At 39.1% G+C, this 19,118-nt stretch overlaps 1 protein-coding gene and 1 long non-coding RNA gene across 2 annotated transcripts in view; one reads left to right on the forward strand and one right to left on the reverse strand.

The window, feature by feature from the left end:
• The window catches only part of LOC121389759 (cytochrome P450 4A24-like), a 15,627-nt gene extending 11,443 nt beyond the window's left edge, over nt 1-4,184 (reverse strand). Inside the window, exons 1-3 of the mRNA XM_041521411.1 lie at nt 3,858-4,184; nt 2,496-2,691; nt 831-958 (exon numbers count right to left, since the gene is read on the reverse strand). Coding sequence (XP_041377345.1) covers nt 831-958; nt 2,496-2,691; nt 3,858-4,022 — 489 coding nt within the window. The 5' untranslated portion in view covers nt 4,023-4,184. The remainder of the gene's footprint in view (nt 1-830; nt 959-2,495; nt 2,692-3,857) is intronic.
• Nucleotides 4,185-7,312: 3,128 nt separating this feature from the next.
• On the forward strand, nt 7,313-15,194 carry LOC121389770. The gene is made up of 3 exons (XR_005960104.1): nt 7,313-7,440; nt 10,695-11,179; nt 14,949-15,194. It is a non-coding gene; the product is annotated as an uncharacterized LOC121389770 (long non-coding RNA).
• The last annotated feature ends 3,924 nt before the right edge of the window (nt 15,195-19,118 follow it).

A 19,118-nucleotide genomic window follows, 5' to 3' on the forward strand; every position in this document is an offset into this window, starting at 1 on the left:
CCACACACCACCTCCTTCACACTCCCAGGTTGTTCTGAAACACAAGACCAGATGGTTTACACACCTCCACATACTCCTGCCTCCACACTCCCAGCTTGTTCTGAAACACCACACAGTCGCCACATCTACTAGAACTAATTTAGCAACCGTCGGGTGGGGTGGGGTGGGGGATTGGGCGATTTCTCGTTCCAACCAGTGCACCATGGCTGGTATATCAAAGACCGTGGCATGTGCTATCCTGCCTATGGGATGGCGCATATAAAAGGTTCTTTGGTACTAATGGAAAAATGTGACGGGTTTCCACTATATATAAAAATGATCAAATGATTGACATTCAACAGCCGATAATAAATAAATCAATGTGTACTAGTGATATCGTTAAACAAAACAAAAACTTTAATCTTTAAAAGGGCAAGCCTCGCCAACTGTAACTTATGCACAGTTTATCTGAGGCATGTTCAGAAGGGAGCCGGTACCGGGCTGCGAACCCAGTACCTACCAGCTTTATGTCCGATGACTTAACCACGACACCACCGAAACCGGTGAGAGTGTGGGTGGATATGTGTGGGTAATTTTTGGCATGCTTCCATCAAATAACTGTTAAAGCACGCGTGTCGTGGGCACAACATCTGACTTCGCCAGAGAGTTCTGTCGATGACGGGCCGGCGAGAGACTTATGTCATGTCATGTCATAGGGTTTTACGTGCACATTCAGAACAAGCTGTTGTAACGCACGCCTGTCGTGGGCACAAGAGCCGGCCTTGGCCGGCTCCTCCGTCCATGACAGGAAAGGCGAGAGACTTGAAAAAGAAGCTTTATAAAGGTATTACCGTCAGCGTTTTGGCGACTTGGTTATAAATCTTCACATAAGGCCGCAAGATGTCGAAGTGGAAGGCCGGAGTCAGCAGTCGCCGGTTCCTCTCCCACTTCTCTCCGTCGCTAAGCAACAGCCCGTCGCCTGAATAAAGGAGAGGAATGATTGCTTTAACGACACCCCAGGACATTTTAAACTACGCCAGTCTGTAGTCCACCCAGTAAAACATCGTCCTGCAGAAAACGGATACATTGGTGACTTTCGAGAGGATGTCAGAATGGTAGGGAGCATACATACGAGTTTAAAGTTTGTTTTTGTTTCTCGACACTACTAGAGCACACTGATTTATTAATCATCGGCTACTGGATGTCAAACATTTGGTAATTTTGACATATAGTCTTAATTTTTTCCATTATTGGCAAGAAATCTGTTATATGCACCATCCCACAAGGAGGATAGCACATACCACGGCCTTTGATATACCAGTCGTGGAGCACTGGCTGGAATGAGAAATAGCCCAATGGGCCACCAACGGGGGTCGATATGAGATCGATCGCGCATCAAGCGAGCTTTTTACGACTGAGCTTGGCAAATAAACTCTTGCTGAAACATATATGTAAATCTTCAAGGAGATATTAATCTATTATTTCAGTATATATCTAAATTACCTCATGTTTGACATTCAATAGCCGATTATTAATAAATCAATGTACTCTAGTGGTGTCGTTAAATAAAACAAACTTTACTTTTACTTCAGAGCTACATTACAAACGATCTTTCATTTTTCACGTTAATATTGTGTCAAAATAAACACGATAATTATGTAAAGTAACCATTCCTGTAGAACTGGAACAAATCTGGATGCGATCAAAGGTTTAGATTTGTGGTATAGCACATTTGTATAATCCAGCCAGTGCACCACAACTGGTACATCAAAGGCCGTGGTATTATGTGCTACCCTGTCTATGGGATGGTGCATATAAAAGATCCCTTGCTGCTAATCGAAAAGAGTAGCCCATTATGTGGTTACAGCGGATTTCCTCCCTCAATATCTGTGTGGTCCTTAACCATATGTCTGACGCCATATATCCGTAAATAAAATGTGCTGAGTGCGTCGTTAAATAAAAAATGTCTTCCTTCCTTCATTTGTATAAGTCACTGGTGACACTACTTTCTACAAGACTAAGTTAAACTGGGGAAAAATAAATAAGGGGACAGTTGATACAGTAGACGAAATTCAATTCATTATAATGAATGCATGAATGAATGAATGTTTTTAAAACTACACCCCAGCACAAAAATACACATATGCTATCAGGTGTCAGAAAAGGTAAGCATATGGAAATATTATTTCATTATAAATGCATGACAAAGATGTAAATGCGGGTTTGAATGTCAGTAGTGTGGGATTGCCTTTCCGTTGTAGTCTTTGTTAATAGTGTTGGTGTGTTCCTTATTTTATTTTTATCAATATATAATAATATGAGAAATCAAAGTACAGATATGGCCGACTTTATAAAGCCTGTTTAAGTCTTACACGTGTGTAACTAGGTAATTTACAATCTTAAACATCAGCGTTTAAGAAAAACGGGCTTCGTAAATTCGGCCCACGCTGGCGTTACCCCTCCCATGTCAGACGAGCGCTCTAACCACTAACCTAGAACCAACTCCACGAACTTACCTATCCATGGCTTGAGAAGGTCGTACCCCGCCCCTGATTTACACTTGGGTAGCGAGGTTTTCAGGATGTGTCTCACAGTGTCTGGGTGCACGACCCCTACACAGGCCCGAACCGGCCCCAGCCACCAGAGAAAAAACTTGGACCCGCTATTGATGATCGGCTTATGCATATGTATGAGATCACGATGAGATTTTATCTGAAAAAACAAACACATGTACTTATTGTAGTTCCATGAGATCATCTTACGCATTTCGTTCAAACCTAGTGGATTATTTATTTATTTATTTTATTTTATTTTATTTTATTTTATTTTATTTTATTTTATTTTATTTATTTATTTATTTATTTATTTATGTTTTGTTTCTTCTTCTCTTTTTTTTTTGGTGGTGGTGGAGGTCAGGTCAGGTCAGGTCAGGTTATAGGGCTTAACGTGCACATTCAGAGCAAGCTGTTGTAGCGCACGCCTGTCATGGGCGCCGGTGTAGACCCATGTTGGCTCCTCCGTTCAGGACAGGAAAGGGTTTGAGGTGGGGACTGCCCGTGCTGGCCAGTACAAGAGAGCACCAACAGGCCGACCAGGGTAGCGGGTGCGGGTATTTGTGGTGCTTTTGAAGTTGGAATATCGCGTAGAATTAAGTCCAATACATAAAAGATTGCGCATTTTTTCATGAGGTAATTTGGAACGGTTAATCGAAAATAAATGGAGCTATTTGAGTAATGTTGACATAGATTGCCGGCCGAATTGTAGCTCATGGGGGGGGGGGGGGGGTCTTTCTTATGGAGGGGAGGCTGCCTACATGTTCCCTACCTCTGCAAGTTACGGCCGTGCATACGAAACTGTTAGGAAAATGAACAGTATCATATATTATATGAGATAAATTGTACATAAAAGTATAAAATTCAAAAGTTATTTATTTCAAATTAGCTAGGCCTACTACTACATATCAAACACAATTAGGGCTGTTCTAGTATTAATAATCTAGGAGGGGAGGGAGATATTTTAAAATAATGTACAAACTACAAACTAAAATGTTATTTAAACACAGTATGCATAGAAAAAAAAACAGAGAAGAGAATGCAACCGACCCATCAGCCATACAATCTCCTCCCCTCATATTATCAGCTTTGGAACAGCCCTTACAGAAAGATAAACCATTCGTGTTCAGGAAGCCGAGCGCTCGCGAACAAGTTTACTGGCATCGTCACTTTTTATCACATCACACCCATCTAACGTTGAGGCGCAAATTAAACAACATCCTCCCCCACCAAAAACAAAACAACAACAACAACAACAAAACAAAACCGTTTGACGATCGACTGCGAACGCTCGCCTTCCTGAACTCGCATACTAACATGACATACATTTGGCAGACTTCCGAAGAGCCAATGGAGAGGTAAATGAGGCACGGTGTCGTCCAATGCAGCATGCCACAGTCTCCATTGCTTGAACAGCGGAAACCATTTCCGTAGATAATACACCAAGGCCAGTACCGCACACACCAGCAGAAACCCGGGAATAGCAATCATTTTGTGGTCCGAGAGAAGATCTCCAGTTTTGTAAACACTAGAAGAAGCGAACAGAGTAACTCTGTTTAATGTGTCAGTCACAGCTTAAGTTTACTCAGTAGGTCGCACCGATACCAGCGAACGACCTTGGCCGAAACTGACTCGGCCAAAACACAAGGCAGAAAACCGCTGTGCATGAATATTGATCAATTCATAAGCATGCAGCGCTAAGCTAGCTTGGTAACACAATGGTTACTGGTCACATACCTTTAACCTGGACACGGTCAAGTAATCTTAGTGGTCAAGGCCAATAATAACTTGATGACAAGTGATTTGAAGACAACAACAACAGCAACAACAACAGCAACAGCAACAACAACAGCAACAACAACATCAAAACAAAACACAAACAAACAAAACAAGTAACATCAGTCGACTAGACTGTTTACTAATCTAGTTTTATATGTTAGTTAAGATCTAGTATATAAATCATATCTAGTATTTATCAGTTATATCGCAAAAAAAAGAAGAAAAAAAAAGAAGAAAATATTTTTTGAATGTTTTTATTTACAAGTTGATACAATTTGAACTACAGAGCTCTCTTTTGTGTCAACATAATAATGTCAACATTTGGTCAAGAGAATGGGAGAAAACCCGCATAATTTACTCGTGCCGAAGAGGAACAATTAATATTTTATATGCATATTCCCATAAACCAAACCATTCCCAGTCTGGAGATCGACGCGGTAAGACGTGTTATTATTCAATTAAGGTTCAGTCACGCTATACTTGGTACTCACGTCAGAGCTATCTAACCAGGACAGAAAGTTATTGGTTAGTTGTTAATGGTTAGTGAGAGAGAAGTCGGAGAAGTGGCCTCACCCCTACCCGTAGTAGTAGTAGTTTATTTATTTTAAGCCGTGCGGCTCATAAGCATACAAGTATATACAATATTATAAGTTATATATAAATACTCATCAGCATAAACATAAACAAGTGGATGTGTATTTGGAGGATGAACAGTTATACATGTTGCGATCTTAAATGTAATGCATGTTTTAAATATTTTCCAAGGTTACAAAGTTGTTTTCTATTCTGAACAGACCGTAATTGTATTAATTTAAAAACAGATTGGCTTAACCAGTAGTATTTTTTTTTATATACAATACGCGAATATGCAAATACAATAGACATATTAAAATAAAATGAAATTCATCTTCAATGTTATCCCGATTACACATACAACATTTTCTCTGTGATCGTTCAGTTCCACAATACCTTCCTTGTTCAATGAGTAATTGGTGCGATGAAACACGAAATTTTGTGACGAGATGAATAACAAATAGGTAATGATATCCTCAGATAATATTGTAAACAAAAAGTATCTGTTAAATACCTTAAAATATTACATTTAGTTGAATTGTTCAACAATTTGTTTATTTCTTAAATACAGTGATCTGACAGGCGCATGCTAACTCTTTTTATAAATATTACATGATTATCAACTTGCTGATTAAACCATACATCTCCAAATCCTAAAGAAAATAATAAATGTTTTACATGGTGTAGCCAGTTAAAAGATTCCTGACTTTCTAACATATCATCATATATTGATTTCAAGATACAATTCTTCGTTTCTAAAAGCTTCAACCAATATTTAACAATTCTTACTTTACGTACTACATGTAGAGGCAATCTTCCTAATTCTGTTAACACAGCTGCATTCATTGTACATTATTTCACATACAATATCATTTTACAAAAATCCATATGAACTTTTTCTACATCATGAGCTGGGTCAAAACCCCATACTTCACATCCATAATTTAGCACACTAGATATATAAGTATCAACACATGTAACTGTGTTTCCTTATGAAGTGATAGATTATTACATAGTCTGAGAATATGACCCATGGTTTTGCAGCCTTGTAAAGCAGTTAATTTTTGAGTTTTTGTAAATTTACCATTGTAATTTAACGTTAATCCAAGATAATTAAAACTATCAACCACTTGGATTATATTATCATTGTAAGTCCAATCCCAGTAGAGGCATGGGATTTTTAATCCAGATACCGACTCCAAACCCTGAGTGAGTGCTCCGCAAGGCTCAATGGGTAGGTGTAAACCACTTGCACCGACCAGTGATCCATAACTGGTTCAACAAAGGCCATGGTTTGTGCTATCCTGTCTGTGGGAAGCGCAAATAAAAGATCCCTTGCTGCCTGTCGTAAAAGAGTAGCCTATGTGGCGACAGCGGGTTTCCTCTAAAAACAGTGTCAGAATGACCATATGTTTGACGTCCAATAGCTGATGATAAGATAAAAAAATCAATGTGCCCTAGTGGCGTCGTTAAATAAAACAAACTTTTTAACTTTTTTTTGTAAGTCCATTTGTCTTTAGTGGCAATTTCCCCCGTTTCTGAATACAATTTTTTTTCTTCTATATTTACATCAGTATTCCATTTAGTACTATAAGTATATAACGAATCTAATATCTTCTGCGGACCATCAACAGACTCTGACAGCAGCACAGTAGCGTCTGCGTACATTAAAAGAAACAGTGAAATATGTTGTATATACATCGGCTTACTAGAACCTTTAATTAACTCGTTCTCAAAATCATTTACTTACAATGAAAACAAAAATGGTGACAAGGCTTCGCCTTGCATAAGTCCTGTGTTACGACTGAAAAAGTCACAAAAACCAGATTGGAATTTTACACACGTCTTTAAGACCTCATACATAGATTTAATAATGGTATGAATTTTCCCTGTGATACCGTTTCGGGCTAATTTAAATAATAGTTAATCTATTTATACTGTCAAAGGCTTTCCTGTAATCAACAAAACAACAATACAGCTTCTGCTCCTTTGGAGGAGGGGGGGGGGGGGGGCGTTGCAGAACCGAGATGCTAACCCAGTACCTACCAGCCTTTAGTCCGATAGCTTAACCACTGCACCACCGAGGCTGGTTTGTTCGACAGTGAGATGTTCTCGAAAGCTACGTAAACAAATTCATATATCCACACAGAAACAAATTAATTAAACGCATTAAAGAACCTTTACTGTTTTTACGAAAAGAAAAAAGAAAAGAAGAAAAAACCCAAAACAAATATATACAAAATGAATGAAAGAAGAAAAATCTTCATTTTAAGCATGAGGTTATTTCTCTATAATATACCAACAGTACACACAGAACATTATATAAATTGTTACGATAAGAAACGCGGGTTCTGTTACAACGGTGACATTGGTGGTGATGTTCTGAACCCAACACCGCTATTGTTCTTTAGCATTGATTACATAAATACGTCAACGCACGTTCGGGTCACTGCGCCAGTATATTTACGACCCAGACTTGAGATTTTTTACATATTCTTTCTTTCACACATCATGGTTTCTTTTCAAACCGGATTCGCTTATCAATTAGTTTTATCATGTAAGTATATTATCTAATATTTCATAATTTTAATATAACCAAGAAATTTTAATTATTTTGTTTTAATCTACCTTATTCAGTTTACGACTACTGGGCTACATCAGGGTTTCTACCAAGGGTATGAAGGGTAAAATTACGTATTCTAAAATCTTGGAAATTAATGGATACAATGTTATATTGTTTAGATAGAACTGTTGTTTTAAAAAAAATTAAAAGTACATGAAATACAGTATCCAATTTCAAAAGATTTCAAACCTATAACCACCTAGTAGTGGAACGTTTGATCTATTTTGTCTTTATTATGTACCCTCAAATTATTTTCTGGCAGAAAGCCTGTAACTGTCCAATATATGGAAAATATGCCAAATTGTCTGAAAATGATATAAATGACTCGCTTCAGTACAATAATTCAACTATTGGCGATTAACAGACAGAATACACATACCACACCTTTTGGCCTAACAGGAACGGGAAATATATCAAAGATGGTGAAAATCAATCTGATTAAAATTAGCTCTACTGGTCTACCAGTAGATCTAACAGCATTGCATGGACTCCAATGTCCAGGTGACATTTCATGTATAAATAACAATTTAAATATTGACCAATTACACTTCGCCTTTTGTAGCGTTATTCGGGAGCATACAAATTCCAAAAATATCGTGCGAGACTATTTATGCAATAGGCGAACTTGTTGGTCTATTTCAACATTAAAAAAAACAGGGGGAAAAGTGCAATAATAAACTCTGGATTGTATACTAGTATAAACAGATTTTATGGCTATACCATCACGGTTTTTTTTGTTTGTCTTGAAACGAATTTTATATAAAATTTTATATTGAAATTAGTTTTCAGCATACTTCGTAATTCACCCGAATCATTTCGTATACCCTCGGCATAATCCCGAATCTTTTCAAATTCTTTTCAAATCACTTGCATGATTTTGCAAGTAAGGTTTTGATTGATCGAATGAAAGGTCAACTGGACATGATCTCCAACGGGGTGCTGTTAGATCCACGGGTAATAGTAATTAACCACTGGAGCTAATTTTAATTAGATTGAGTGAAAATAACAGGATAAAAAACAAATGGGTGAAAATGTTTGCTTAAATGTTTTCCTTCTTGACCCGTCTGAAAGGTTTAAGTATACTGCACAACAAACGAAACACGAATATCTTTTCCATGATACAATTAATTCGGTAAAGAAACCTTCAAAATGGACTTTGATACTTTTAATCGGGACAAAAACTAAGAGAAATTCAAACTTAATAATTTAAAATATATTCAAGAAAACTAAATTAATATTTGCTTTTTATTGTTCTTCAGTATATGTGTGGATGTGGTGGAAAGGAAAACAATCTCTGTTCCAGATAGTTGGGAAAGAAAACCCACTGGTCGCCACGTGGGCTACTTCAACAATTAATCGTATAGCGCACCTTTCTTAAAGGTAGCACTGCACAAAACAGGCCCGTAAGAATGACATCTGGAGGGGGTGGAGGCACAATCTCTGGTGACGGGGGAACAGTCTTTAGTGGGGGAGGGGCGCAAAAGCCATATTTTAATCATTATTTATAGAGAATAGGAAAAAAACAACCCCAAAAAACAAACCCCCGTACATCTTCGTTCTCAAATGAGGGGAAGCACCGGCTCTCCACTCCTGTTTCCTACGAGCCTGCAAAATCATGATCTTTGATATACCAGTCGTGGGACTGTTTTTTGTGGACGGTGAAAAATTCAATTGATCCAAGTTCAAGTTCAAGTTCTTTATTGCTTTAAGTTTTTACAACTTATCAGCATAATACAATGTACAACAAAATAATAAATATATACAGGATATGTACAGTATTATGGTGGAGAGTGATTTAGTAAATAATAATAATAATAATAATAATAATAAATAAATAAATTAAGGTTCTATTGACTTATATTATTTAATACATATAAGTCATTATTACGTATACTGAGAGATACATGTATTATTGGTTTAATATACATGTAATCGAATAGTACTATACTAAATAAATAGAAGTAATGTTAATATTAACCAATCCAGACAGGACAATTGATTCTACGACTTCAGACAAGCGCTCTGCTATTTATATTATCTACATCCTCCTCCGGCTTTGAAGACTACTTGGCTGAACTTGTTTCTAGAGTAGAAAGCTACTAATGTCGTGTAACGCAGTGTAAACCAGTCTAACGGTCATCATATGCACAACTAGGAGAAATGAGTAGGGTGTAGGCTGCGGTTTCTAGGATCTGGTGACGTCAACGGACACAGTTGTTGCCAGATGTACCAAAGGACGTAGGATGTGATGTTTTGTCTTTGGGAAGTGCGCATGTAAACTGTTCCTTATATATGCAGCATTTTGCCTGCAGCGGGTTTCCTTCCTCACACTAATACATTAAAGGTTACCTGTGGTGATCGCCATAATCATCACCATTACTATCATCGCCATCATCATCAAATCATTATCATAATCATCGTCATCATCATGGTCGTCGTCGTCATCATTATAATCGTCGTCATCATCATCATCATCATCAATATCATCATCATCATCATCGTCGTAATCATCATCGCCTTTGTCATCGTCAATATCATCGATTCATCATCAACTTCATTATCATCATCATCTCTTTTGCTACCACTAACATCATCATCGTACGTGATCAACATTAGCTTGGTTAATCATTAGATTTAATCGACCTATTCCAGATTGATTTGCTTAGGAAGAGAGTCGGTATAAAGAAAAAAAATATTATGAATCAGAGGATAACCCTGTTGTGTTTTCCGATTTGCGGACGTAGAGCTTAACTGGTCACGTGCGACGCGACAGATTTATTAATACGGCGATTGAAATCAATGATTTCTAAAATAATCGCTCGCATCGCTCGCATCGCTCACGTCCGGTTAAGATACAATTTACAAATGTTTTCTATAAAGCGGTCTCCTAACCGGACGCGAGCGACGCGAGCGAGGCGAGCGACTATTTTATAAATATGTCGCGTCGCGTGCGTGCAGTTAGGATACGGCAATGGAAATCAATGATTTTTAAAATAATCGCTCGCATCGCTCGCGGACGATTCCCATTACCATAGTTTGACACCCAATAGCCGATGTATTTTTCGTGCTGGGGTGTCGTTAAACATTCATTCATTCATTCATTCGCTCGCGGACGGTTAGGATAGCGCTTTAGAATACTAGTTCTTCGAGGTTTTCACCACCACGGTATTGTTTTCTGTTTCTTACAGGTTGGATAGTGTTTTGTGCAACATCAGCACAAGACACCACACCACTGCGACGGATTTTAATACCGACATCTCGACCATGGAATCCTTTTAATGGAAATACTAACTATGACCAAACTCAACCGCTGCCAGACTCAAACAATCAACCATACTGGGGTAGACGTCACTGGGGTGGGTGCCCTATGTGCGGTGGTGGATGGGGTCCTGGCAGAGGGTGGGGACCGGGCGGAGGTTGGGGTCGTGGCGGCAGAGGATGGGGCCCTGGCGGTGGAGGGGGTCCTGGTGGCAGAGGATGGGGTCCTGGCGGCGGAGGAGGGGGTCCTGGCGGTAGAGGATGGGGACCTGGCTGGAGATGGGGTGGTAGAGGAGGACGAGGGTGGGGACCTGGCTGGAGATGGGGAGCTGGAGGTTATGGTACCAATGGCAATGGATTGAGCAATACCAACACCCCAGTACAGTGAGAAAAGTCCATCTTTCAGCATCCTGAGGTATGTTTACAAAAAGGTAGTACTAAACCAAATAACTTCCGGCTGGGTCAAAGTTCGAGGTGCACCCAACTTTTGATAGAGAAGTTAACACCACCAGTCCTGTGATTGGTGATAAATGTGAGTGTGTTGGTTGTAAAAAAAATTAGTTTCATCTGGGCAAAAGATGTATGCAATTTTATTTCATCTAGTTCCACTGTGTAAAGTAGCCATGTGCTTGAAACATGTATGGGGTACCTGTAAAAAAAAAAGTACTCAATTATTTTCCGGAACTAGGGTAGTCATAGACGCTACCCGTTATCTCTTAAATGACCCCCATTGTTTTCTAATTCACTTTAAGGGTGACGTCTGGTAGTATAAATAATTTATATCTGTCGTGTTTATGTCGATTGATACGCTGCAAGTAGGAGTTTTAGCCACATATGTTACTATTGTCGTCTATGTGATTTGATTTGGTACATGTAGTACACACCCTATAGTAAAATAATATTCCACTGATGTCTAGCAAGGGGGGGGGGGGGGGGGGGGGGGGGGCGGGACGTAGCTTAATGCGCGGTCTGTTTGGGATCGATCCCCGTCGGGCTATTTCTCATTCCAGCCAGTGCACCTCGATTGGCATATCAAAGGCCATGGTATCCTATCTGTGAGATGGTGCATATAAAAGATCCCTTGCTACTAATGGCAAAATGTAGCGGGTTTCCTCTCTAAGACTATATATCGCAATTACCGAATGTTTGACATCCAATAGCTGATGATTAATACATCAATGTGCTCTAGTGGTGTCGTTAAACAAAACAAAGAAACTTTATAATCTAATTGGCAATCACTCCTTAAGAGTTCATTGTTGTTAGACTCTACCTCATGGAAAAGGACTGTCCCATTCAATCGAAATCACGTTTTGAAAATACCTATATGATGTAAACCACATTTCATAGACAATAGTAAGGTGAGTGGCTGATTAACACACACAATAGATATAAATACTACAATCCCTCATCCTTAAAGGGACACACCCTAGTTTTTAAACACTAAGGCATATTTTTCACTTAGACCCTAGTTTCAACCCGTAAAAATTGACACTAAATTTGGTTAATTTACAAACCTGTAACAAATTTGGATACAACAGAGTGAAACAAGAGTCTGTGACGTTGAAATACCCTTAAAATATTCTAAAACGCGACTACATAACCGTTGCTTCTCAGACGCACGTGCGTTTCTAAAAATATCAAAAATGCATTTTGTGGTATTAGAAACATCAGGATGACCAGAAACACTTCGGTTTTATGGAAATGGATAATAATAAAATATAAGTAATGTTTGATTTCAGTGATCATAATTGGCTCTAACAGTGAAAAATATGTCTTGGTGTTTAAAAACTAGGACATGTCCCTTTAAAGTAAATCAGAACATGGGGGAGGGGTATGCTCTTAGTTGTAGACATGATGGGAAACGTCTTTGACTGCCTTAGTTTCGCTGAAAAATGGTCATCCCAAGTTTAGTTGGATCCCGCACATCAGATGAAATCAAATTACAATGATTTACGGGTCAGATGAAACAACGTTTTATAACATCTCATCAAAGGCATATGTGTTCTATTTTATGTGTTCTTTAAAGGTAGGTGCACTTCGAACTTTGATCCAATCAGATCCTATATGCTACACTGTCTACACAAGTCTTACAGGTTCCCCAACCTGTTCACTGCCTATGTTCTGGGGGCAATAAATCTTTAAAAAAAAAAAAAAAAAAAAAAAAAGTCTTACAGGTGTAAAACTCGCCTCACCATGATATACTATCAGTGACTAATGCAAAATACAAACACAACGCGTTTTTTTTTTCCATACTGTGGAATTTAGTACAAGTTATTTATTTCTGAGCCGATTATTTTCTAAATTGCACACACACCAGTTTTTGTTTTTCGTTATTTCCAAAACACTTTTACTTTTGTACTTACGTCAAACCAAACTGAAATTATTTACACACAAAAAACCCACATTTTTGTAAGAGGCTGGGACGGACTAAAGACAAAATGCTCCATACATACATATATAATGTGGGTTGGCCCCTCAATATGCCCCCCCCCCCCCCCTCCCCCCAATATAAAATCATATACGCCAGTGACACGAACCGATCAACTTCTCCTGAACACACAACCCTGACAGTACGGTTGTATGCCCAGAGTGCTTGAACAGTATCAGCACGGACATAAATTATGATTAGCCTCATCGATTAAATATCATTTTAGCTTTGGTTCAGTGAAAATGAACCATTGCTCACCTTATAAAGAGCATGGATATTATTTTAATGAGTGTTCATCAGTTGCTTATCACACTTCAACCCTCATATTAAAACGACCTGTGTTCAGCAGCCATGTTCCAAGAGACCACCTGTTTATACTTCACTGTGTAGCGCCTTTACACTAAATATAAACACACACACACACACACACACACACACACACACACACACACAGAGAGAGAGAGAGAGAGAGAGAGAGAGAGAGAGAGAGAGGGGATGAGAGAGAGAGAGAGGAGAGAGAGGGGGGTGAGAGAGAAATAGAAGATACACAGAGAGAGAGAGAGATGGGGAGAGAGAGAGAGAGAGAGAGAGAGAGAGAGAGAGAGAGAGGAGAGGTGAAAGAAATAGAATATACAGAGAGACAGAGAGAGAGAGAGAGAGAGAGAGAGAGAGAGAGAGAGAGAGAGAGAGAGAAAGAGAGGGGGAGGGGAGAGAGAGAGAGAGAGAGAGAGAGAGAGAGAGAGAGAGAGAGAGAGAGAGAGAGAGAGAGAGAGAGAGAGAGAGAGAGAGACTAAGCTATCTTAAAGCTACGATAAAACCGTAAAACCCTCGTAAGCGCTGACGTCACAACGACGCATGCCATAGCCTACAACGATCTTGCGATGTCGTAGCGCTAAATATCTTCGAAGATCTGGGTCCTGGAACTTACTTTAGCACCACTTAGTTTTGACCACATAACTTGTACTGTACACGTATGTTAGTGTGACTATGTCTTTGATACAAAACACTGAAATTAATGTACTGTGTTCTCTGATGACATCGAAAAAGATGGACAGCAATTAATACTGTCGTTACATCAATATTTAATGTATTCTAGGCAGAAAGGACAGACATCACATTTATAAATAATTAATTTATTAATGTCAATTCGGTAAATACTCAACATATACAAAACATGTAAAAAATGTCAATACCTGGCAATACTCCAGTCAGTACGAACAACTGTTTCTAGGCGCGTTTCTGCTTGCAGTACAATTTAAATGATGCTTAATTAATGTCCAGGGCCCCGTTCCACGAAGCAATCTTAGCCCTAAGATTACCGTAACTGCACAGCTAACATATGCATTTAAGGTGATCTTAGCGCTAAGATCGTTTTGTGGAACGGGGCGCAGGTGTATATTATTCATCCACGTGTATTTCGAAATGTAGCCCAGTGGTAGAGCGGTCGTCTGAGCTACGATTGGTAGAAAAATCGATCGCCTTCTATGTCCTCACATTTTTCCACATCCCAACCAGTGCAGAGGTTTTGATATCTTTTATTTGCACCATCCCACAGACAGGGAAAAACATACCACGGCATTTGATATATTAGTCATGGTGGACTGGATGGGACGAGAAATAGCCCAATGAGCCCACCGACGGGGATGGATCCTAGATCGATCGCGCTTCTGGCGATCCCTTTACCACTGGGCTACGTCTATAATTGTGATATATTATAAACTAGCATGTATATATGTTTACTCAATATTTTTTTCAGGATTTGATGTTCATCCAGACTGGATACTGGCGCGTGTTTACAAGACGATTTCAACAAAATAAGATGGAGTACTATAAAAAGTTTAACTTAAAAACTATCCTTTAAAACAGACAATAACATAACACCAATGTTAAAGAAAGTTACTTATTATTCTCATGTCAGTATGTTACTTGTTTATTAAAAATACCAATAATTGTTGTTGTGTTCTTCAAATCGCAAAACCATAAAACTGATACTTCAACAAAACCAGCTCTGAGTGTTCTGTTTTATCACTTTAATGTGTTTGATAGTTTGTTTTGTTTAACGACACCACTAGAGCACATTTATTTATTCATCATCGGCTATTGGATGTCAAGGATTTGGTAATTTTGTAATATAGTCTTAGAGAGAAAACCCGCTAAATTTTTCCATTAGTAGCAAGGGATCTTTTATATGCACCATCCCACAGACAGGATAGCACATACCACGACCTTTGATATATCAGTCGTGGTGCACTGGCTGTAACGAAAAATAGCCCAGTGGGCCCCCGCATCATAGGTGATTGTAAGATGTTTTCGACTGATAGAGAATTTTTAACAATTCAAATTACATATTAAATACATTTTCTTGTTTAAAATGTCAGTGTCTGAATACAGAATGTGTTTTCTGTTATTATATCCTGTTGTTTGTAGTAGCCCAAATCGTATTTTACCTCCAACTAATTTCGTAGGTACGAATTATTTTTTATATTAAGAAATAAAATGAAATTTAAGCTCGTACTAACATTAAGACAACCAAAAACATATTCTATATACAGAAACTGATATTCCAAACAATACACTGTATTCAAGATGTAAGCTATTTTGTTAAAAAGATGTATTTTTTTGGAAATATGTTTCAATGGTTGGAAACTTCGGGTAGTTCCTTTCAAGGGCATTATCATCCAGTGTCCCATGGTTTGTGGAAATAAGAAAACTGGAACAAAGGCATGGCTGCGTTCAGCCAGACCGAGCCAAAAAAAACACATGCTGAACGCAACCAAGATTTTGAGTGGTTACTGTATTCTGACATCAGTTTATTTGATTTAAACTGTCATTCAGTCAGACATAACAAACCGTGTGCAGCGTAAGGCCCAAAACACACCGAATAGTGTTGGAAAGACGTCATGGCTGGTGTATTTTGATGTCTGGGTTACTGGGTCTATGACTGATAAGTGTTATCTGTCTGTCTGTCTGTCTATATGTCTGTCTGGCTATCTATCTATCTATCTATCTATCTGTCTCTCTGTATGTCTGTCTAGATATATGTTTACCTGCCTGCCTGCTTGCCTGTCTGCCTGCCTATCCGCCCGTCCGCCCATCCATCCATCCATCTATTTATATACAAATGTAAACGTAGGGCTGGAACATTATGCAGCTGCCAGTCTGGCAGTGACAGAATACATGTATAGTACATGTTCTGTGTCGTCTTTTGCCCGATCTCAGAGCTGTCAACCTGTGGCAATTCTTAGGCGTGAGAAAATTAGAAGTCAGGGTCCAGGGACTGCAGGCTCTTGGTCGAGTCCAGGGCGAAGTTTTTTTGTTGTTGTTTATTTAAGTCCAAAATGGAAATCGAGCGAGTGCAAGTTTTACTAATTAATACGGTTAATGTTAAACCATACACGTCGGTCATTGGTAGCACCCGCGAGTGATTGTTGGTATTGAACCGAGGGTAGGTTCGATATGCTAATCGGTAACGAATTCAGAGACCCTGCATAATCAGCATATAATTCCATCCAGCTCTAAAATAAGCCACGATTATAAAATATTTCTATTTTTAGTAAAAGCGTGAGATTATAGTAACGTTGCGTGAGAGCGTGATGTTTGTTGCAAATGCGTGAGACTCACGCCAAATGCGTGAGACTCACGCCAAATGCATGAGAGTTGACAGGTATGCGATCTGTAGTTCGCCCCAGTATAGATGCGATGTGTTTTGTCACATTTGATTTAGTGCGGTTCTTTTTCGACTAAGTACCACTCATCGTAACAAGACCCAGACCCAGCTTCGGAGTGTTTCGGGACTGGCAACATCGATAAGAGTGTCAGCAACCATTACAATTGTTGTTACAAAATATATGGCCAAACATCACAATAAATGCATGTAGTTCACAGGATAGAAAATAGTCGTCTTCACGAACGCAACAGGTTTGCATTTACGTGGAGGGAAGGGTCTTGAGCGTCCCCTACTTTTTGCTTCATATTTTCACAAATGTTTTTGGTGAATAATAATACAATTTTAAAAATACATTTTACATTACGTATTTGTTAAAGGGACGTCCGCCATTCGATACCTTTACACACCTTCTGAGTTTTTACATTCCGTTTTAATCTTCTATCTTATTTCATTTCATTTCAACTTATTTTCGTGTTTATGTTTAATTATGGTTCAAGCACGCTGTCCTGGACACACAACTCAATTATCTGGATGTCTGTCCAAGACAGTGGGTTAGTTGTTGGTGATTAGTGAGAGAGAAGAGGGTGTAGTGGTCTTACACCTACCCACCGAGTTGTTAAAACTCGCTCTGGGTGAGGTCCGGTACCGGGCTGCGAACTCAGTACCTACCAGCCTTATGTCCGATGGCTTAAACACGACACCACCGAGGCCGGTTTTCATCTTAACAATTCCTTTCAAAATCGGAAAGGATGGGATCTAGCTCAGTGGGTAGTGCGCTCGCCTGAACTGCTTGGGTCAAAGCGTGGAATCCCTCGGTGGACTCATTCTCTGACTGTTGTTTTCGTCCCAACCAGTACCTCACGACTGGGATATTAAAAGTATGTGGAATGTGTTGTCCTGTCTGTGGGGGAAAATGCACATAAAAGATCCCCAGCTGCTATTGGACACATGTAGAGGGTTTCCTCTAAAGACTATGTGTCAGAATTACCAAATGTTTGACATCCAATAGCCGATGATTGATTAATCACTGTGCTCTAGTGGTGTCGTTAAACAAAACAAACTTCTTCTTTTTCAGTCTGGACATAAACTATTTCAACGACGTTAACTTACGGGGTGTGTGGTGTGATTTTAATATTTAACTACAGGGCATCTGACTTGTGCCCTCTTCACCCACCGTCCGAAAGACAATGCCTCCTCCACTATTTAGACTGTGCCACTCTCCCCAACTCCAGATATCATTCCTATACGCGTGCTACGAGATATCGGACCAAACACTAGACATCGCTTTGTGTCAAACAACGAAAGGAACTTTTTATATATCGAAACCTCAGCACATTTAAAACCACGATTCTTTGGTGTTTAACATACGGATATTTTGACAGAAAGAGAAGAAACCCGCCTTTATATACACTTTCTCGTAGATGGGACAGTCGTGTAAGCGTAAGAGATGGGGATCTCTCTCTCTCTCTCTCCCTCTCTCTCTCTCTCTCTCTCTCTCTCTCTCTCTCTCTCTCTCTCTCTCTCTCTCTCTCTCTCTCTCTCTCTAGCCCATTGCGTGACAGCAGTTTGTTTCCTCTCTCATTATCCGTTTTATACTTAACCATCTCCAACACCATATATCCATAATTAAGATGTCTTGAGTGTGTCGATAAATGAAAACAAATATCTGTTTTCCTACCGGCCTCGGTGGCGCAGTGGTTAAGCCATCGGACAACAGGCTGGTAGGTACAGGGTTCGCAGCCCGGTACTGGCTCCAACCCAGAGCGAGTTCTTAAGGGCTCAGTGGGTAGGTGTAAGGCCACTACACCCTCTTCTCTCTCTCACTAACCACTAACAAACTAACTACTAACCTACTGTCCTGGACAGATAGCTGAGGTGTGTGCCCATGACAGCGTGCTTGAACCTTGCACAAAAATAAGTTGAAATCAAATCTGTTTTCCTTCCATTTAGAAATGCATAGTGATTCGTTTGAAACCTTATATAGCTGTTTGGTAGTAATATAAATATTAATAAGCGTAGATATGATAAAAGCTATTAATAATAACACAAATGAACTTTCGCTTGTTAGATACATTTAAAACAACTCATTGTGAGATAAATGGTATCTAACGGCCACTCATGTATTATTCTCTATGCATATTACACTAGTCATTGGTGTTTACATGGTATCTATATATGAAATGTATATGGAGTATGGAATATCAGTCATAGAATATTTTGAAGAATCTCATGGATATGCTTTGAGCAGGAAATCAATTT

The sequence above is a fragment of the Gigantopelta aegis genome, chromosome 3 (genome assembly GCF_016097555.1).
Source record: "Gigantopelta aegis isolate Gae_Host chromosome 3, Gae_host_genome, whole genome shotgun sequence".
NCBI lineage: Eukaryota > Metazoa > Mollusca > Gastropoda > Neomphalida > Peltospiridae > Gigantopelta > Gigantopelta aegis.